The 17,379-nt window shown below is 40.1% G+C and overlaps 1 protein-coding gene and 1 long non-coding RNA gene across 2 annotated transcripts in view; one reads left to right on the top strand and one right to left on the bottom strand.

Moving 5' to 3' along the window:
• Positions 1 to 17,379, top strand: part of LOC144685408 (uncharacterized) — a 1,061,419-nt gene that overhangs the window by 840,010 nt on the left and 204,030 nt on the right. The window lies entirely within an intron of this gene.
• ndufa8 (NADH:ubiquinone oxidoreductase subunit A8) lies at positions 258 to 17,162 on the bottom strand. The gene is made up of 3 exons (XM_078549818.1): positions 16,909 to 17,162; positions 9,375 to 9,540; positions 258 to 562 (listed from the first exon to the last, which is right to left on the bottom strand). The coding sequence occupies exons 1-3, from the start codon at positions 17,118 to 17,120 to the stop codon at positions 425 to 427; spliced, it is 516 nt and encodes a 171-aa protein (XP_078405944.1). The 5' UTR covers positions 17,121 to 17,162; the 3' UTR covers positions 258 to 424.

The raw sequence follows: 17,379 nt of genomic DNA, 5'->3' as shown, positions 1-17,379 counted from the left end.
AGGTGCTGAGACCCTAAGCTCTGGAATTCCCTCCCTAAACCTCCTTGCCTCTATTAAAACCTGCCTCTTTCAGCAGCTTGTGGTCATCTGTTCTAATATCTCTTTGCATGGTTTCAACAGTATCAAATTTTGTTGACAATGCTCCCTTGAAGTGCCTTGGGACACTTGACTAGGTTAAAGGCGCTATATAAGTGCAAGTATTTTTTTGTTGATGCTGTGTGTTGGGGAAGTGGAAAGAGATATAATAACTTCAAGGGCATGGTTAAATTATATTTTTATTTCTCAACATTATTTGCATACAATGATAAGGATGTCTGTTGGACAACTGGCCCCAGGTATTTTTAAACACCCACTTGGCTTGGTGCAATCACAAACAAATTATTTAAATTCTTCAGTCTCTGAGTGTGTGGCATTGCTTCATCCTTCACCAGTTCCAGAAGAAGAGCCTGCTGCCATATTTGGCGGGTTGCAATTCTCCTTCAATGACTGGGTTAGGCTCTGGCCTTGGCCTGGAGTGATAGACATTCTCGGGAATTGGCCGGTCTGTCTGCACCTTGGTAACCTATGAATACAAAACACAATGAATTGAACCAACAAAGAAATACCCTTCACAAAGTGGCACACTAGATAATTCAAATACCTATATTCACACTAATTTAGAGAAATGTACAATGTTCTTTTCCTTAATATAATGAAATGTCAGAAATCATATTGTGGGGAACATTAACTAATCTTTAAAAGTATTGCAGTGAAGGTCAATAAAGATGAAACCAAGCCAAACAAACTTCCTTTACTACAACACTAACACAATTAATTCTATCAGATCAAATCTGAATTAAGATTAGTGACAGTCACATTGCCTGCACTTATTATCAAACCACACTAACTTGTTAGTCAAATCTCTGTATTGACAGGATCACTATTGAAAAAAGTAACATTTGTAAAAACAAAGTGGTGTGATTTGATGATGCTTGACTGAAATTTAAAGCAACATCCAGGGAATGATCACTCTCTTTGTTGCAGGGCACTTTCTATTGCTAAAGTTTACCTGCACAAACAATTTTATTTAAAAACAGTACTACTTGCACTGATTTTTTTTGGATAAGGCTGCTGATCTATACAGTCCAGCCCTCCTGTCTTCAGCCCTGACAAAGGGCTTATTACAAAGATTAAAAGCGCATACCATATTCCCAGCAATAATAGTCAGTTTCTAATTTAGTTATTGCCATTTGGATCTGCCAATTCAACTTTTGAACTATTTAATGATTAATACCAACCCACACGGCAATTTGAGGCTGTAAAACTCAGTAACTACCACAGTACTATAGCAAACTGAAAATGCTCTGTATCCAAGTGGAAGTTGTTTGTTTAAAAAACTGACCCAGTCTTACATTGGAACAAGTCTAGTTATCTGGCACAATATATTTTCCTGTGGGGCATGAACTGATTGATTTACAACCAAACGTACAATAGAGGTCATCATATCTTTTATATAACAGACCCAATTTACATCAATACTATTCATTCAATTGTAAAATGCCTTTTACGAGAGCTCTTGCATAGGTTTATAAAGTGCTATCATGGATATATGCCAAAGTATAGAAAGAACTTCTGAAACAATACCCCTCCTATTTCAAAGATGAATAACAAATTTACTGCACCAAAGTAAGTCCTCAGAGTAACTCAACTCTGGGCTATAGGGAGCACACTGCTGATGAGTACTGCTAAAACAGTGTGGAATTGTACAATTTGTCACAGCTTCGCCCAAAATTATGATTTAAATAAGTTTGTAAGCTGAAGGTTCAAACATATCCGGTCCTCTGTTGTGTCAAATCAAACACTTGCTCTTGTTGAATTGCAGGTCTCATGTCTATGGTGGCCAGAACTGGCGAAAACATTGAATTTTAGCAAATACAAAAAAATCAGTATTAAAACTTAGAAATTAGCTAGATTTCACCAAAACATTAGTAGAAAGGGAAAGCTTTAAAAAAATTCAAATTATAAAACTTTGCTGAAAATGGGTCATTGTCATTGTTATGACAATGAGCTCTGAAGATTTGCTACAGCTTCTAAAAGACACGGTTCATTTGATGATCTATTATGCATTTGCTGTTCAATCCTAAAAGCAGAGCTCCAAAGCTTTACAGGACATTAAACCAGCAGCACTCTAGTTACTTACATCTTGTGTAGGTCATGTACTGTCAGTCAATGCATCTTTACATCCTGCTGTCACAAATTTGTCATGCCTTTGTCCGCATTTCCACTGTAATTTGTACATAGAATATACAGCAAAAACAGGCATTTGCCCCAACTAATCCATACCAGGGTTTATACTGCACTCAAGCATCCTCCCATCTTCATCTACCTCTCAGCATAAACTTCTATTCCTTCTCCCTCACATGCTTACACAGCTTCTCCTTAAATTCATCGAGACTATTCACCTCAACTACTCCGTGGTAGCAAATTCCACAATCTCACTACTTTCAGTAAAGAAGTTTCTTCTGTGTTTCCCATTTGATTTCTTGGTGGCTACCTAATATTGTTGGGCTCTAGTTTTACTCTTCCCCACAAGAAGAACCTCTCTCTCTGTACTCAAAATCTTTCACAGCTCACCCTTCAGCTTTCTCTCCAAGAGAAAAAGAGACACAGCCTGTTCATCTTTTCCCCAATATGTACAACATAGCAAATTTACAAGGATAATACCAGAACTGCAACGTAACTACTTCCCATGCAGTTTTCCTATGTCAGTTATTGTGATATAATGGGGCTCTAATCCCTCGATGGTTCTGTGCAATAAGCATATGAAATCTCTCTCCCAATTCGTTTGCCATCTTGTACCTCAAAAAAACCTGTATATATTTATCAAGTGATCATGGGTAAGAGCACAGGCAATTTACTAGCATACAATTAATATTTTTGGAGGGAAGGGTGGATCAGGGACAGGCATTTGATTATATACAAAATAGCAATGCCGCCATTACTAACAAAAACACAGTTTGTATTACAAGTTGAACCTAGTTGTAAATCTAAGAATTCAAACCACACTCATGTTGCTGTAGTCTAACAGAGGATCAAAAATGACAAATGATCACAATTTCACTAAATAGAATGTGAAACATATAAATAGTAAAGCCTAGTGATATGAAATGAAGCAAAGCATTGGCTTGATGCCCAATGTTAGTACAGAATTGTTTTTCTCACAACTATTAACATTGGGCTCAGTTCTCTAAGGAGGAGAGTATTGGCAAATTGTTCCTGAAAATTCTGCAAAATATTTATAGCTGGATGACAGACAAGCCAGTTAAGGCACTCTGAAGTAGGATGTGTATGAAGTCTGCTGGCAAGATGCCATGGTGCCAACTAATTTAACAAAGAATATTTGAAAGAAGCAAAAGCTCCTAATACACACTTCAAGAGGACAGAATCTTTAGCTATGCCACATGAGTTAAACCATAGGAGTTATTTTTTTTTGGGGGGGTGGTGTTGGGCAGTAGACTCAGTACAAAGGGTTGCAGGATTTACCATTTTCTCATTACAAGTTAAAAAAATTGCCCCAAAAAGGAATCCATTCAGGTAAAAAGGTCATCAATGCAATTCACTACTTGGTGGCAGATATCGGGGGTTAAACCTTGCACTGACCCAAAGGCAGGCCTCCTCACCTGTATCATTATACACAACCTACAATTCTTTATTTTCATTTAAGCCATAAGTTTGAAAAAAAATGTCTTCCACGTCATCTTAAAATAGTACAAGACAAGTTTTGTATATATTTAACATAGTCTTAACTGAGTGAACAAATCCCTGTCAGTACATTAAATACTGCAAATGTTAACAGACTCATGTGCTTAAAAAGTTGAATCACTGACAATTTTGTTACTGTGTTCAAAAAATTGAATGGGAAAACAAGTACTGATTGGATAGTTAAGCGAGCTCAACTGCCATGCACCAAATAATCTATCCATGGGTTAATGGCAATTCAAACTGACATTGAAAAATACTTTAGCAAGTGCACAACAGAATTCACTTAACAACAATACAGTCCTGAGCATCAAATTCAAGTGCAATTGGAATTTAAACATTAGGGACTTAAACACTTGTAGCCTTTCATGCATTCAGACAAGAGGATTCAGAAAAGAGTAAATTCAAAAGCAGCAAGAGAAAAGTCGAGGCTGTACAGCAAACTAGCAATTTGGGTAAAAATAAGCTGAGTGTCAGGAAAGGGCAAAGAGCTTAAAGATAAAAGGGCATTAATGAGTTGACATCAAGGATTAACAGAAAAAAAGTTAAAGCTAAGGCACTAAATTTGTGTGTGTGAAGCATTCATAATGAAATAGGTGAATTAATAGCAGAGATAGTATTAAATGGGTTTGATCTAATAGCAATTATGGAGACATAGTTGCAGTGACCAGGGTTGCAAACCAACTATTCCAGGATACTCGATTTTTAGAAGAGATAGGCAAAATTGAAAAATGGGGTGGGGGTAGCCCTGATAATAAAGGATGGGGTAAAGATAGAAGAGAGAAAGGATCTGAGTTTTGACAAGATGCAAATTCAGATTGGGTGGAACTAAGAAACAATGAGGGGCAGAAAACACTGGTGGAAATAGTTTAAGCCTCCTAACAGTAGTTGCAGTGTCTAGCAGAGTTTAAATCTTGAAATTAGGGACACATGTGACAAGAATAATACAGTAATCATGGGGTCTTTAATCGTCATAGAGTGGGCAAAGCAAATTTGCCGTAATAGCGTGGAGAGAATCCAACTATCGCCCCAGATGGTTAGGGGGCCTCAGATGAGGAGCGATCATAACATGATGCATTTGATATTGAGTTTGCAAGTAATTTAGTTAACTCTGAAACTAGGGTCTTAAAATCGGAACAAAGCAAGTGATGTGGGTGTGAGGGGTGCACTGGCTGAAGTAGATTGGGAAACTACATAAAAAGATGTAATGACAGATAAACAAAGACAAACATTTAAACGGATTAATTCATAATTTAAAACAAATGTACATTCGCTTAAGGGTTAAAAACACCCACAAGGAAAGGTGGTTCTACCATGGCTAACAAAGGAGTTAAAGATAACATTAAAATAAAGGAAGAGGCTATAATGTTACCAAGAAAAATAGTGAGCCTGAGGACTGGAAGGATTTTAGAATTTAGCTAAGGATGACTAAGAATTTTCATCGAGAGAACATAGAATAAGAATAAACTAAAGAGACATAAAAACAGATAGTGAAAGCTTCTATAGGTATGTCAAAGAAATAAGTGAAAGCAAACGTGGGTTCCTTAATAGGCAGAAGCAGAAGAAATTATAATTGAGAATAAAGAAATGGCAAGAGATAATTAAGCAAACATCTCCTTTGTTTTCTTGGTAGAAATCAATAAACTTTCTGAAAATAGTGTTTAACCAAGGGTCAAGTGAGAATGAGGAACTTAAGAAATTAGTATGAGTAAATAAATAGTACTGGAGAGATTAACGGGACCGAAAGCCATCAAATCCCCTGGACCTGATGGCCTACACTCTAGGGCTATAAAAGAGGTAGCCAGAGATCAAGGATGATTTTCCAGAGTTCCCCAAATTTTAGAATGGTCCCCATAGATTGGAAGGTAGCAAAAGAAGCCCCACTATTCAAGAAGGGAAGAAATGAAAAGGTTAGCTCAGTTACCATGAAATCCGTAGTAGGGAAAAATGCTAGGATTTACTATTAGGGACGTGGTAATAGAACAAGAGTCAAGGTGGTTTCATGGGAAGGGAAGTAATGTTTGATAAATCTGTTTAGAGTTTCTTTGAGGTTGTAGTTAGCAGGTTAGATAAAGGGGAACTGGGGATGTAGTTTATTGATCTATAAACAAAAAGATTTAAGGTGCCAAACAAGAAATTATTGTACAAAACTAGGGCTTGTGAGATTGGGAGTAATATATTAGGATGGACTAAGGATTGGTTAATAGATAGAAAACCAACAGTAGGAGTAAACAGGTCATTTTTGGGTTGGCAGGCTGTAAACAGTGAGGTACCACAAAGATCAGTGCTTGGGTCTCAGCTGGTTACAATGTGCATCAGTGACTTGGATGAGGGGGTCAAGTTTGCTGAAGATACAAAATGGTTAAGTGGGCGCACAAGAACATGGCAAATGGAACATAACATGGAGAAATCTGAAGTTATCTACTTTGGCAGGAAAAATATATAAAAAATGTTTGCTTTCCAAAAAGTGAGACAGAAATGCTGGTATTCAAAAGGAACTTGGGTGTGTTTGTACATGAATCACAAAATTAACATGTAGGTACAGCAAGTAATTAGGAAAGCAAATGATATGCTAGCCTTTATGACAAAGGAATTGAAGTAAAAATTAAAAAGACTTGCACTCAAACAGCACTTTTCACCATCAGTTGTCATCTCAGTGCTTTACAGCCATGAAGTATTTTTGAACTGTAGTTACTGTTGCAGTGTAGAAACACAGAAATGTAAAATGGTAAAGAAGTCTTACACAATTATATAGGGCCTTAGTGAGACCATACCTGCAGTACTGTGGAAAATTTTGGTCTTTTTACCCAAGGATGGAGACACTTGCCTTAGAGGGAGTGCAACAAAGATTCACTAGATTGATTCCTGGGATGAGTGGATTGTCCAATGAGGAGAGATTGATCAGACCTCACCTATGTTCCATAGGCTTAAGAAGAATGAGGTACGATCTCACTAAAACATAAAATTCATAAGGGCTTCAGGCTAGAGGATGAAAGGATGCCTCAGATGCAGAATAAGGGGTCAGGCATTTAGTAGAGATTAGGAGAAATGTCTTCACTCAAATGTTTGAGAACCTTTGGAATTCTCTACTCCAGAGGGCTGGGGTGTTCAGTTGTTGAGTATATTCAAGAGAATAAACAATAATTTTTTGAATACTAATGGAAATAGGTATAGTACAGAAAGTGACGTTGAGGTGGAAGATCAGCCATTATTTTATTGAATGGCCGAGCGAGACTGAAGGGCCAATTAGCTTGCTGCTACTGTTTCATGTTTCTTATGTCCCAATACATAAATGTATAGTAATGTATGTGAGCAACAAAACTGATGTTTGCAACTGGAGTAATCAGGAAAGAATCTTCCAAACAAAGACTTTAGAAGTTTCTAATTGGTTCATCCTAACCACTGAATGAGCATTATTTGCAAATCAGTAACAATGTGAAAGGCTTCAAAGTTTTTTTTGTAGATGTTTACAAACGTGAAAACATTGAATAAATGTATAAAACTACAAACAACTATATTGTTCTTGTCAAATTTCTCCCTTCACAAGCACTGACTTCTGCTCTCATTCAAAAAGTATTGGTGCTATTTAGTCACGGTTTTGCAAGCAAACCTTGAAAGTAAAGCTATCTGACCATGTGGATCTCTCACCAAAGCCCAAAGCTTGATCTTCTCACTTGGCACCTGCACATGCCCTTTACAAAACAGAACCCTGCCTGATCGCTTCCCTCTAAAATTAATTGCATACCCTACTGCCACTCGGTTGAAATAATGCAAAGATCATAAATTAAAGCAGAGGCCTTCTTGCCTGTAGATACATACTGCCTTTGCCAACGAAGCCATGAAGGGAGCTAGCTACAAATTGGTCAAATATCTAACATATACACTACAATCAATTACAATGATATTTTTGAGGGCTATGCACCAAACACGCTACAGCAAGCGTTTTTAAAAACTTTGCACAAGGTCAAGTAATGAAAGCCATTCGAAGGCATAAGCTGGAGGAGCACTTGAATATAAATGGCTTGATAAGAAAGTTAACATTTATTTATGGGAAGATCATCCTTGAGAAATCTAGACGTTTATTAAAGGATGAATAAAGTACTTAATGGAATTCCTTGCAACAATTTACTTGGATTTTTGGAATGTTTTTGGTCAGGTTCTTCACTAAAGATTTCTAACTAAGCTGAAACTCTAAGGTATAAAATGGGTTCAGGTACAAACATGGTATGGGATAGGAAGAGGATGCTGATGAGAGGCATTCTGACAGAGCAAAGGAGGTGTGGAGTGGTATTCTGCACATGACAGTACTTCCTACTTACACAACTAAATGCAACATTATGATGCTTGCAATAATAGAAAATCGAAAGCAGCTAGGGATTTGTTAAGGGAAACAGATCACAAATAAAATTTAATACTGAAAGTGCTGCACTTTGGGCAAAATAATGCATGGAAATAGTCAGTGGAACAGAAGTAGTAAGAAACTTTTTTCAAAAAAGCTAACGAAATGTTGGGATACGTAGCCAGAAAAATTAGAATCGCATCAAAGGAGCTACTGCAGCTTATGCATTGCAGGGTTTTGGTCACCAATATGCATCAGGAATTTCTTACAAAAAGAATACAAAAACATTGAAGAGGGTGCAAAAAAGTAGAATGCGAATGAGTCTAAGCACAAGGGAGACGTTGCCTTAAGAGAGGTCTTGAAGCGTAAAAAAATAATAAATGACTTAGGCACAGTAAATCTTGAAAAATAAATGGGAGATTGTAACTATAAACTGGTAAAAAATAAATTGAACACATCAGAGGAAACTCCTTCACATCAAGAATCGATGTGCAGAATAAACTATCAAGCTAAGAGGCATGCAGATATTAGAGCATTCAAACCGGTTGGAATGATAGACAGAGTATGAATACTAGATGGATAGGATCCACTGGACTCAAATGACTCTCTAGCCCCAAACCTTTTTTTTAAATGGAGAAAACTTAAGCAACAGAATCAGTTCAGATCAGAGATTGTTATCAAAGGTACAATGCTGTAGTGAAAATGAGCTAATATACTACCACAGGAGACCAATTAGTGAGGAAGGCCATTTGATGGAAAATTTTGCAGTGATCATCAGTATTAAAGTCTTCTTTTGTGCCTTTCAGTGTTATCACTCTTGCTTCTGAGACAGAAGACTGTAGATTCAACTTCCACTTCAAAGGCTTGAGCATATCAAGGCCAGCACTTCAGTGCTGTACTGAGGGAATGCTGCATTGTTTCAGGTGCCATCTTTCATGCAAGATGTTAAACCAAGGCTTGCTCAAGTACAGTTAAAGAGCCCAAAGCATTATTTGAACAGGAGCAGGACTGCTCCCCATGTTCGTTGTCAACACTTATGTCTGAAGAACAAAACCCACAGCAGATTAACTGGTCATTTTTCTCACCGTCAGTGGAACCTAGCTGCTGCCTTTGTCTACATAACACCACACTTCAAAAGCAATTTTATCGACTGTAAAGTATTTGGCACATAATGACATTATGAAAGGCATTTTAAAATGCAAGTTCATCTTTCTACCATTGTCCTCAAAACAAAGAGAAAAGCCCCAAGTGTCTGTAATTCTCAAGTTTTTGATGAAGTTAAAATAATCTACTTTACCTTTGAGAGTTCTCCTAGATCTGGTCGAATCCAGCCCAGTTTGTCGAGCACACAATTATCAAAAGCATCTTGTTGCTTGCGGCATCGGCGGAACTCTTGCAGATTGCTATAATCAAGGCATGTCCAGTACTCTGTGAAGGGCTCACTGCAGTGTGTTTTCATCTTCCTACACAAGAAAAACATTTTCAAAAATTAGCAATTCTGATTCCAATGAAAATAAGCCAACATTAAGACAGTTCTACAAAGAACTTCAACAATAAGGAAATAAAAGTAAACATGTGATGCAACGGACAGCAAGAGAAAAAATTGAAGATAGTAGAATACGAAATTTCCACTTCTCTTCAGCTCTAAAGAAGGGTCATACAGACTCGAAACGTTAACTCTGTTTCTCTCTCCACAGATGCTGCCAGACCTGCTGAGTTTTTCCAGCATTATGTTTTTGTTCCAGATTTCCACATCCACAGTATTTTGCTTTTTATCTTAACTGTATATTGTTCTCATGTTTTGCTTTCAGACAGTGCTGACCTTTATTCTGTTATTAACACCTACTCTGGACCAACACTTTGTTCCTTTACTACTACCTTTACCATTCTCTTTGCCTTTTGGCCCATGATATCTTTGTCATTTAATTTCCTACCCCCCCCAGCAATTCCTGCCCCATTTTTCAAAAGCATAAAAACCATCACATTTCTAGCTCTCTTCAGTTCTGAAGAAGGGTCATATTAGACTCTTAACTCCGTTTCTTTCTCCACAGATGCTGCCAGGCCTGACTTTCTCCAGCACTGTTTTTATTTTACATAGCAAATTTGGAAAAAAATCATCTTGTATAGAATACTCCTTCAATGTCATGGCTAGTGAATATTACCATTGTCATCCTATCATTGAAAGAGAACTTATTACATCAGGAACAGCTTAATACTGTGCGTTGCCAAGTTGGCTGTAATGGACTGGTTTAAATGATTAAGAAAATATTAGAAAATATGATTACGTTGAACATAAACCCCGTTCTGGCATCAAGATCAAAACCTAGATCCCAACCCACAGTACTGAAAAGGAGGAAAGTCTCAGGAAAAACAATATTAAAAATATTCACTATGGCAAACTGAGTGGAGTATTAAGTTAGCTACTGGCCTCTCACCTCTGGGCCTGGTGTGAATCCAGTCCTGGCGGGTGAAATGAAAGCTCCTGTCTTCTGGCTCTAAGGGCTGTAACTGAAACGAGTTTGGCTAAACTCAATCCATCCTGGTTAGTGTGGACTCAGAGCACAAAACTGCTGCTAATTGCCAATCTCACTCAGAGGCCATAAAATAGCTGATGTGGAAAACAGAAAAATATCACTGCTACCAAAAGCTGAGGCAAACTGTAAGCGGCACAGCTGAGGGGCTTTATTCAACATTGGGCTCCTGCAAAGTTCCAAGCAAGGGGCAGCATGATCATGATCTATTATGCCCAAAATGGAAAGCGTTTTATTACACAACAAATTTCATCACTGTGAAATGAGAAAATGTACAAATCATGACATTTAATCTGATCAAATCAATTCCTTCAATTGTTAACAGTGTAAGCAAGATTTCTGCTGATTTGAGAAAATGTCTTAGGTTGCAGTCAGCTACCAAACTCCCAGGCTTCTAATGAAACTGTTATTTATCAGTCAAAAGCCATGTGGCAAGTAACAAGTCTACCAATATATCTGGCAAAAGCATCAAGGCTAGTTTAGACTAAAAATACCAGTGGTTTCTTTTGTGTAACCCATCAAATCAGAGAAAATTTGGCACTGCATTTGTCAAAAAAAATTCACAATGAACCTCAGTTGCATTACTTACAGCTAAGTAATTCACCACATGCCATCTGTAACGTTGCATGCAATTTGGCACAAAACAATTTGTCTTCTGAAGTTGCATCGAAAAGTCAAGTGTTTGCTGGAACAAAAATTAAGTGCCAGCAACTGGTGAGAAGCAGTAACCCTCCTATTCAGAAGAACATAACTGCTCCTGGTCAACAGACCTGCTACTGAAAATTGGGGTGTATTATTGTGAATGGAGGCCACTTGATTTCTATCCTCTTGGTCTTTTGCTAATTATTTTTAATTGGTGTACTCTGGTTACCAACCCACTTACTAGAGGAAACAGTGTCTCTCGCTCAATCAAAACCCCTCATCATTTTGAGCATCTCCAACAGGTCTCCCCATAAACCTCACTGCTCTAAGGACAATCCCAGCTTCAGCAACCTCTCCACCTAAGTGAATGCATTACAAGGGAATTAGCGTTCTAAGCCACAACCAAGTATTTTGTTCTCATAACCCAAGTTTAATGCCTTTACCAGCACCTTGTAGTTAAAGCTGCAGTTTTTTTTGTTCAAAATGTTATTCAAACAGCATCTTCCAGTCAATGGATTTCCTCCCAATCAGTTCTTCCAACAGTAGCAACCCAACTTTTCAGTCCTCTACACAATGAAATCTATTGCAGGTAGAAAGAGAGAGATTCAGGGAGGGAATTTCAGGAATTAGGACCTAGACAGATAAATGCATGACTATCAAATAGAGGTGAAGGAACTGGGGAATAAGCGGTCAGAGGAACAATGGCGACAAGTCTCTGACAGTTGGAAGTCCGGAGGAAGTTGCAAGGACGGGGGTGGTGGGGGGCGGGATAAGGCCATTTGGTGTGTTTGGGGGGAATAAGGACCTAGGGGCGGTTCCCTTGCATCTCCTGCCCTTGTTCTTCTATGTAGGAGAAGTTGCCGATTTAGAAGGTGCCATGGAAGGAGCCTTGGCGAGTTGCAGCAGTGCATTTTGTGGATGGCACAGAGCTACCACCATGTGCCAGTGGTGGAAGGAGCAAACATTTGGTGGATGGAGTGCTGATCAAGTGAGCTGCTTTGAGCAGCTTATTAAGGGCAATAAATGATGGCAAATGAGGTTAAGGGATATGTCAATAGAAGTTCAGTAGCAGATATTTACAGAGATATTTCAGAATACACAATATATACATTCCAATGAGAGGTAAAAATTCCAAGGAAGGGCCCACCACCCATGGTTGACTAAGAAAGTTAAAGTCAGTAACAAACTTAAAGAAAAAACATATAATTACACAAAGACAGGTGGTAGGTCAGAAGATTGGAAATAATATAAACAGGAAAGAATGACAAAAAGATTAATAAGGAGGGAAACAGTATGAGAGAAAGCTAACTAATAACATGAAGACAGAGTTTCTACAGATATTCAAATAAGAAAAGTTAACAAAGTGAGCGTTGGTCCGATAGTGTGCGCGTCTGGGGAATTGATAGTGGAAAATGGGGAGATGGCGGATGAATTAACAGGTAACACCCTGGAAACAGCTGTATATCAGGAAATGGAAGGGATGGAGGAACTCGGGACAATTACAATCACCAGGGAAGTGGTATTGAGCAAGTTGCGAGGGCTACAGGCTGACAAATCCCCAGGTCCAGATGGACTTCACCCTAAGGTCTTGAAAGAGGTGGCCAGTGAGATGGTTGATGCACTGGTTTTAATTTTCCAAAACTTCATTGATTCGGAGAAGGTTCCATTAGATTGGAAAATAACAAATATAACAACTTTATTCAAAAAGGAGACAGAAAGCAGGAAACTACAGGCCAGTTAACCTAACATCTGTCATAGGGAAGCCATTATTAAGGATGTTATAGCAGGGCACTTAAAATTCAAGGCAATCGGGCAGAGTTAACATGGTTTTATAAAAGGGAAATCATGCTTAACCAATTTATTGGAGTTCTTTGAAACAGTCATATGTGCTGTGGATAAAAGGGAACTGGTGGATGTACTGTACTTAGATTTCCAGAAGGCATTTGATTAAGTGCCACATCAAATGGAATTGCAAAAAATAAAAACTCATGGTGTAGAGGGTAACATATTGACATGGATAAAATATTGGCTAGTTAACAGGAAGCAGAGAATTGGCATAAATGGGTCTTTTTCTGGTTGGCAGGATGTATCGAGTGGTGTGTCACAATTTATATAAACGGTTTGGATGAAGCGACTGAAGTATTGGTTGCTAAATTAGTATGCAGGTACAGCAGGTAATTAGGAAAGCTAATAGAATGTTATCATTTATTGAGGGGAATTGATTACAAAAGTAGGAAATTTATGCTTCAGTTGTACAGGGCATTGGTGAGACCACATCTGGAGTATTATGTACAGTACTGGTCTCCTTATTTAAAGAAAGATGTAAATGCGTTAAAAGCAGCTCAGAGAGAAGGTTTACTAGTCCAACACCAGGAATGGATGGGTTATCTTGTGAGGAAAGGCTGGACAGGTTAGGCTTGTATCCACTGGAATTTAGAAGAGTAAGAGGTGACTTAATTGAAACCTTTAAGATCCTGAGGAGTCTTGACAGGATGGATGTGGAGATGATGTTTCCTCTTGTGGGAGAATCTAGAACTAGGTGTCACTGTTTAAGAATAAGGGGGTCACTCATTTAAGACAGAGATGAGGAGAATTTTTCTCTCAGATGGTTGAGAGTATTTGAAACTCTTCCTCAAAAGGTGGTGAAAGAAGAGTCTTTGAATATTTTTAAGGCAGAGCTAGATAGATTCTTGATTAACAAGGGGGTGAAAGGTTATCAGGGGTAGGTAGGAATATAGGGCTGATGATGCATTCAGATCAGCTTGTTGAATGATGAAGCAGGCTCGAGGGGTTGAGTGACCTACTCCTGCTCCTAATTCGGATGCTGTCTTGGATGGTGTCCAGCTTAAGTGTTGTTGGGAGCTGCACACATACAGGCGAGTGGAGAGTATTCCACCACATTCCTGACACAAAACCATAGAAAAGTTACAGGCACAGAAAGAGGCCATTCAGTCCATTTTGTTTGCACCTTGTAGATGGTGGACAAGCTTTGGGGAGGTAAGTGGTGAGTTACTTACCAGGAGTCCTCGGGTTAAGGTGCTTAATTGGGGGAAGGCTAATTATAACAATATTAGGCAAGAACTAAGGAATCTAGACTGGAGGCGGATGTTTGAGGGCAAAACAACAACTGACATGTGGGGGGCTTTCAAACGTCAGTTGATAAGAATTCAGGACCGGCATCCTAATGAATGATAAGCATGGCAAGTTTCAGGAACCTTGGATAACGAAGAATATTGTGAGATTAGTCAAAAAGAGGAGGGAAGTATTCGTAAGGGCTAGAAGACTGGGAACAGATTAAGCCTGTGGAGAATATAAAGAAAGTAGGAAGAAACTTAAGCAAGGAGTCATGAGGGCTAAAAGGGGTCATTAAAAGTCACTGGTGACCAGGATTAAGGAAAATCCCAAGGCTTTTTATACATATGTAAAAAGCAAGAGGGTAGCCAGGGAAAGGGTAGGCCCACTCAGGGACAGAGGTGGGAATCTGTGTGTGGAGCCAGAAGAAATGGGAGAGATACTAAATGAACACTTCTCATCAGTATTCACCAAAGAGAAGGACTTAGCGGTCAATTTGTATAGGGAAGAGTGTGTAGATAGCCTGGATCATGTTGAGATCAAAAAAGAGGTGTTAGGCGTCTTGAAGAATATTAAGGTGGATAAGTCCCCAGGGTCAGATGGGATCTACCCCAGAGTACTGAGGGAGGCAAGGGAGGAGATTGCTGGGGCCTTGACAGAAATCTTTGTATCCTCACTGGCTACGGGTGAGGTCCCAGAGGACTGGAGAATGGCCAACGTTGTTCCATTGTTTAAGAAGGGTAGCAGGGATAATCCAGGAAATTACAGGCCGGTGAGCCTTACGTCAGTGGTAGGGAAATTATTGGAGAAGATTTTTTGTGACAGGATTTACTACCATTTGGAAGCAAATGGGCTTATTAGTGAGAGGCAGCATGGTTTTGTGAATGGGAGGTCGTTTCTCACTAACTTGATCGAGTTTTTCGAGGAAGTGACAAAGATGATCAACGATGGAAGGGCAGTGGATGTTATATACATGGATTTCAGTAAGGTCTTTGACAAGGTCCCTCATAGCAGACTGGTACAGAAGGTAAAGTCGCACGGGATCAGAGGTGAGCTGGCAAGATGGATACAGAATTGGCTTGGTCATAGAAGACAGAGGGCAGCAGTGCTTTTCTGAATGGAGAGCTGTGACTAGTGGAGTTCCTCAGAGATCAGTGCTGGGACCTTTGCTGTTTGTAGAATACATAAAGTTACAGTTAACGTTTCGAGTCCGTATGACTCTTCAACAGAACTAAGGAAGAGTCATACGGACTCGAAACGTTAACTGTGTTCCTCTCCGCAGATGCTGTCAGACCTGCTGAGTTTTTCCAGGTATTTTTGTTTTAAGTTTCCAGTATCCGCAGTTTTTTGCTTTTATCTTAGTGATAATGAACAGATCTGTTTTCATGATGTTGACTGATGGATAAATATTGGTCAAAACACTAGGGATAACTCCCCTGCTCTTCTTCATGAGATCTTTTACATTCACGTAGGCAGGCAGTTGGAGCCTTGGTTTCAGATCTTATCCAAAAGATGTCTGCTCCAACAGTGCAGCGCTCCCTCAGTGCTGCACTGGAGTCAGTCTTTACTAGTTGTGTTCAAACCCTGGAGTGGGACTTGAACCTTGTGACTCAAGAGACTCTTGAGAGACTCAAGAGGGTTACCAATTGAGCCACAGCTGATACAAAACTGGTGGACTTTACAGTTCTTGCAAGACTGGATGGCAGGCAAGCAGATTGACAAAACAGGAGGCAAAGCAATTGAGAAAGGTAGATGAAAGGAGCTGGGTGTCAGATTAACATGTAGACCCTGGCACCACGTCTTCTTGAGAGACAGCAGAAGGAATAGGAGGGGCATTTGTTACCAAACACAAATTACAAACAAAAATGGAAAATCATTAGCTAATGGCAGTCCTCATCAAAACATTTGGCAAATTGGATTTTCAAGTTTAGGGCCATTGTTGCAACAATGATGTTGCATGCAACTACTGCAAATGTCTTAACATTGTAAATAAGTTTAACCTATCTAACCCCATTGGTGAAATTCACAGTAAATTGAAAAAGTTGGTCCATTTTGAAAATACTAGAAACTGCAATCACAAGATGCATATCGTGTTGGCATTTACCCTCTTGACACAAGAGTACTTCGTTTACATTTTCTTCTCATCATTTATTAATACTTCCTACTGAAAGCCAGCTTTCGAGTGACAGCACCTAAAATTCTCAATTTGGCTCGGAGAACACGAACGGTTCTGCCCTTGGAGGCACAGCGGGACTCGTCTGAAATCCAGCCCGAGGCTTGCGGCCTTTACCACAACCATGTGGGCTAAGGGCCCTGACAAAGCAGCCGGAGCCGGCCAGCCCCGGGATCCTGGCTCTGGGGGGGGGGGGGGGAAGAGAGAGAGAGAGAGAGAGGCGAGGCGAGGCTGCGGGGGAAGGAGGCCAGGCTGGTTGGGGGGAGGGAGAGAGGCTGGGAGGTTGAAGGGAGGGAGGGGGGAGCTGGGGGAGGGGGTAGGGGGGGGGGGGCTGGGGGAAGGGGTAGGACGGGGGGTTTGGGGGCGGGGAGAGGCAGGGGGGAAGGGGGGAGGAAGGGGGGAGGCTGGGGTACCTGAAGAAATCCAGTGCGCACTCATTGACCTTCCTCCCCTCCTGCAGACATTTCCGCGGGTCCTTCTCCTCCCAGCGGCACAGCATGAACTCCTTGTTGGGCTTGTCGCACTGCGAGCCGTAGTGGTGAGCGGCCGCCTTCAGCACCGCCGACGACACGTTCACTTCTTGCACGTTTAGCTCCTGCAGCGACGGCAGCTCGGCCGCGGCCATTTCTCCCCGCGCGGCCCCAACCGCCGGCAGAAGGTCACAGCAATGCGCATGCGCCGCACCCGCCGCAGCCTAACTTCATCGCTTTCTCTAATCCCCGCCCAACTATCACTGATTGGTCTATTCTAGCCGGCCGGTGTAACAAGCTTGCCGTTAATTGGATAATCCGACTGCCAATCATTAACGGCTAGCAAGTTTGGTTAAAGCACAGCTAACTTTTAAATGACAAATTTGTTTCGACTTCCACCTTTTAGCTTTCATC

The sequence above is a fragment of the Cetorhinus maximus genome, chromosome 10 (genome assembly GCF_964194155.1).
Source record: "Cetorhinus maximus chromosome 10, sCetMax3.hap1.1, whole genome shotgun sequence".
NCBI classification, from domain to species: domain Eukaryota; kingdom Metazoa; phylum Chordata; class Chondrichthyes; order Lamniformes; family Cetorhinidae; genus Cetorhinus; species Cetorhinus maximus.
This window is presented reverse-complemented; position numbering and strand designations above follow the sequence as displayed.

Excerpts from the sequence above, each read along its gene's own strand:
- ndufa8 (XM_078549818.1), bottom strand. The coding sequence starts at position 17,120 with ATGGCCGCGGCCGAGCTGCCGTCGCTGCAGGAGCTAAACGTGCAAGAA. Across the intron at positions 9,541-16,908 it reads TGCGCACTGGATTTCTTCAG|GAAGATGAAAACACACTGCA; the intron begins GTACCCCAGCCT and ends TTTCTTGTGTAG. Across the intron at positions 563-9,374 it reads ATCTAGGAGAACTCTCAAAG|GTTACCAAGGTGCAGACAGA; the intron begins GTAAAGTAGATT and ends TTGTATTCATAG.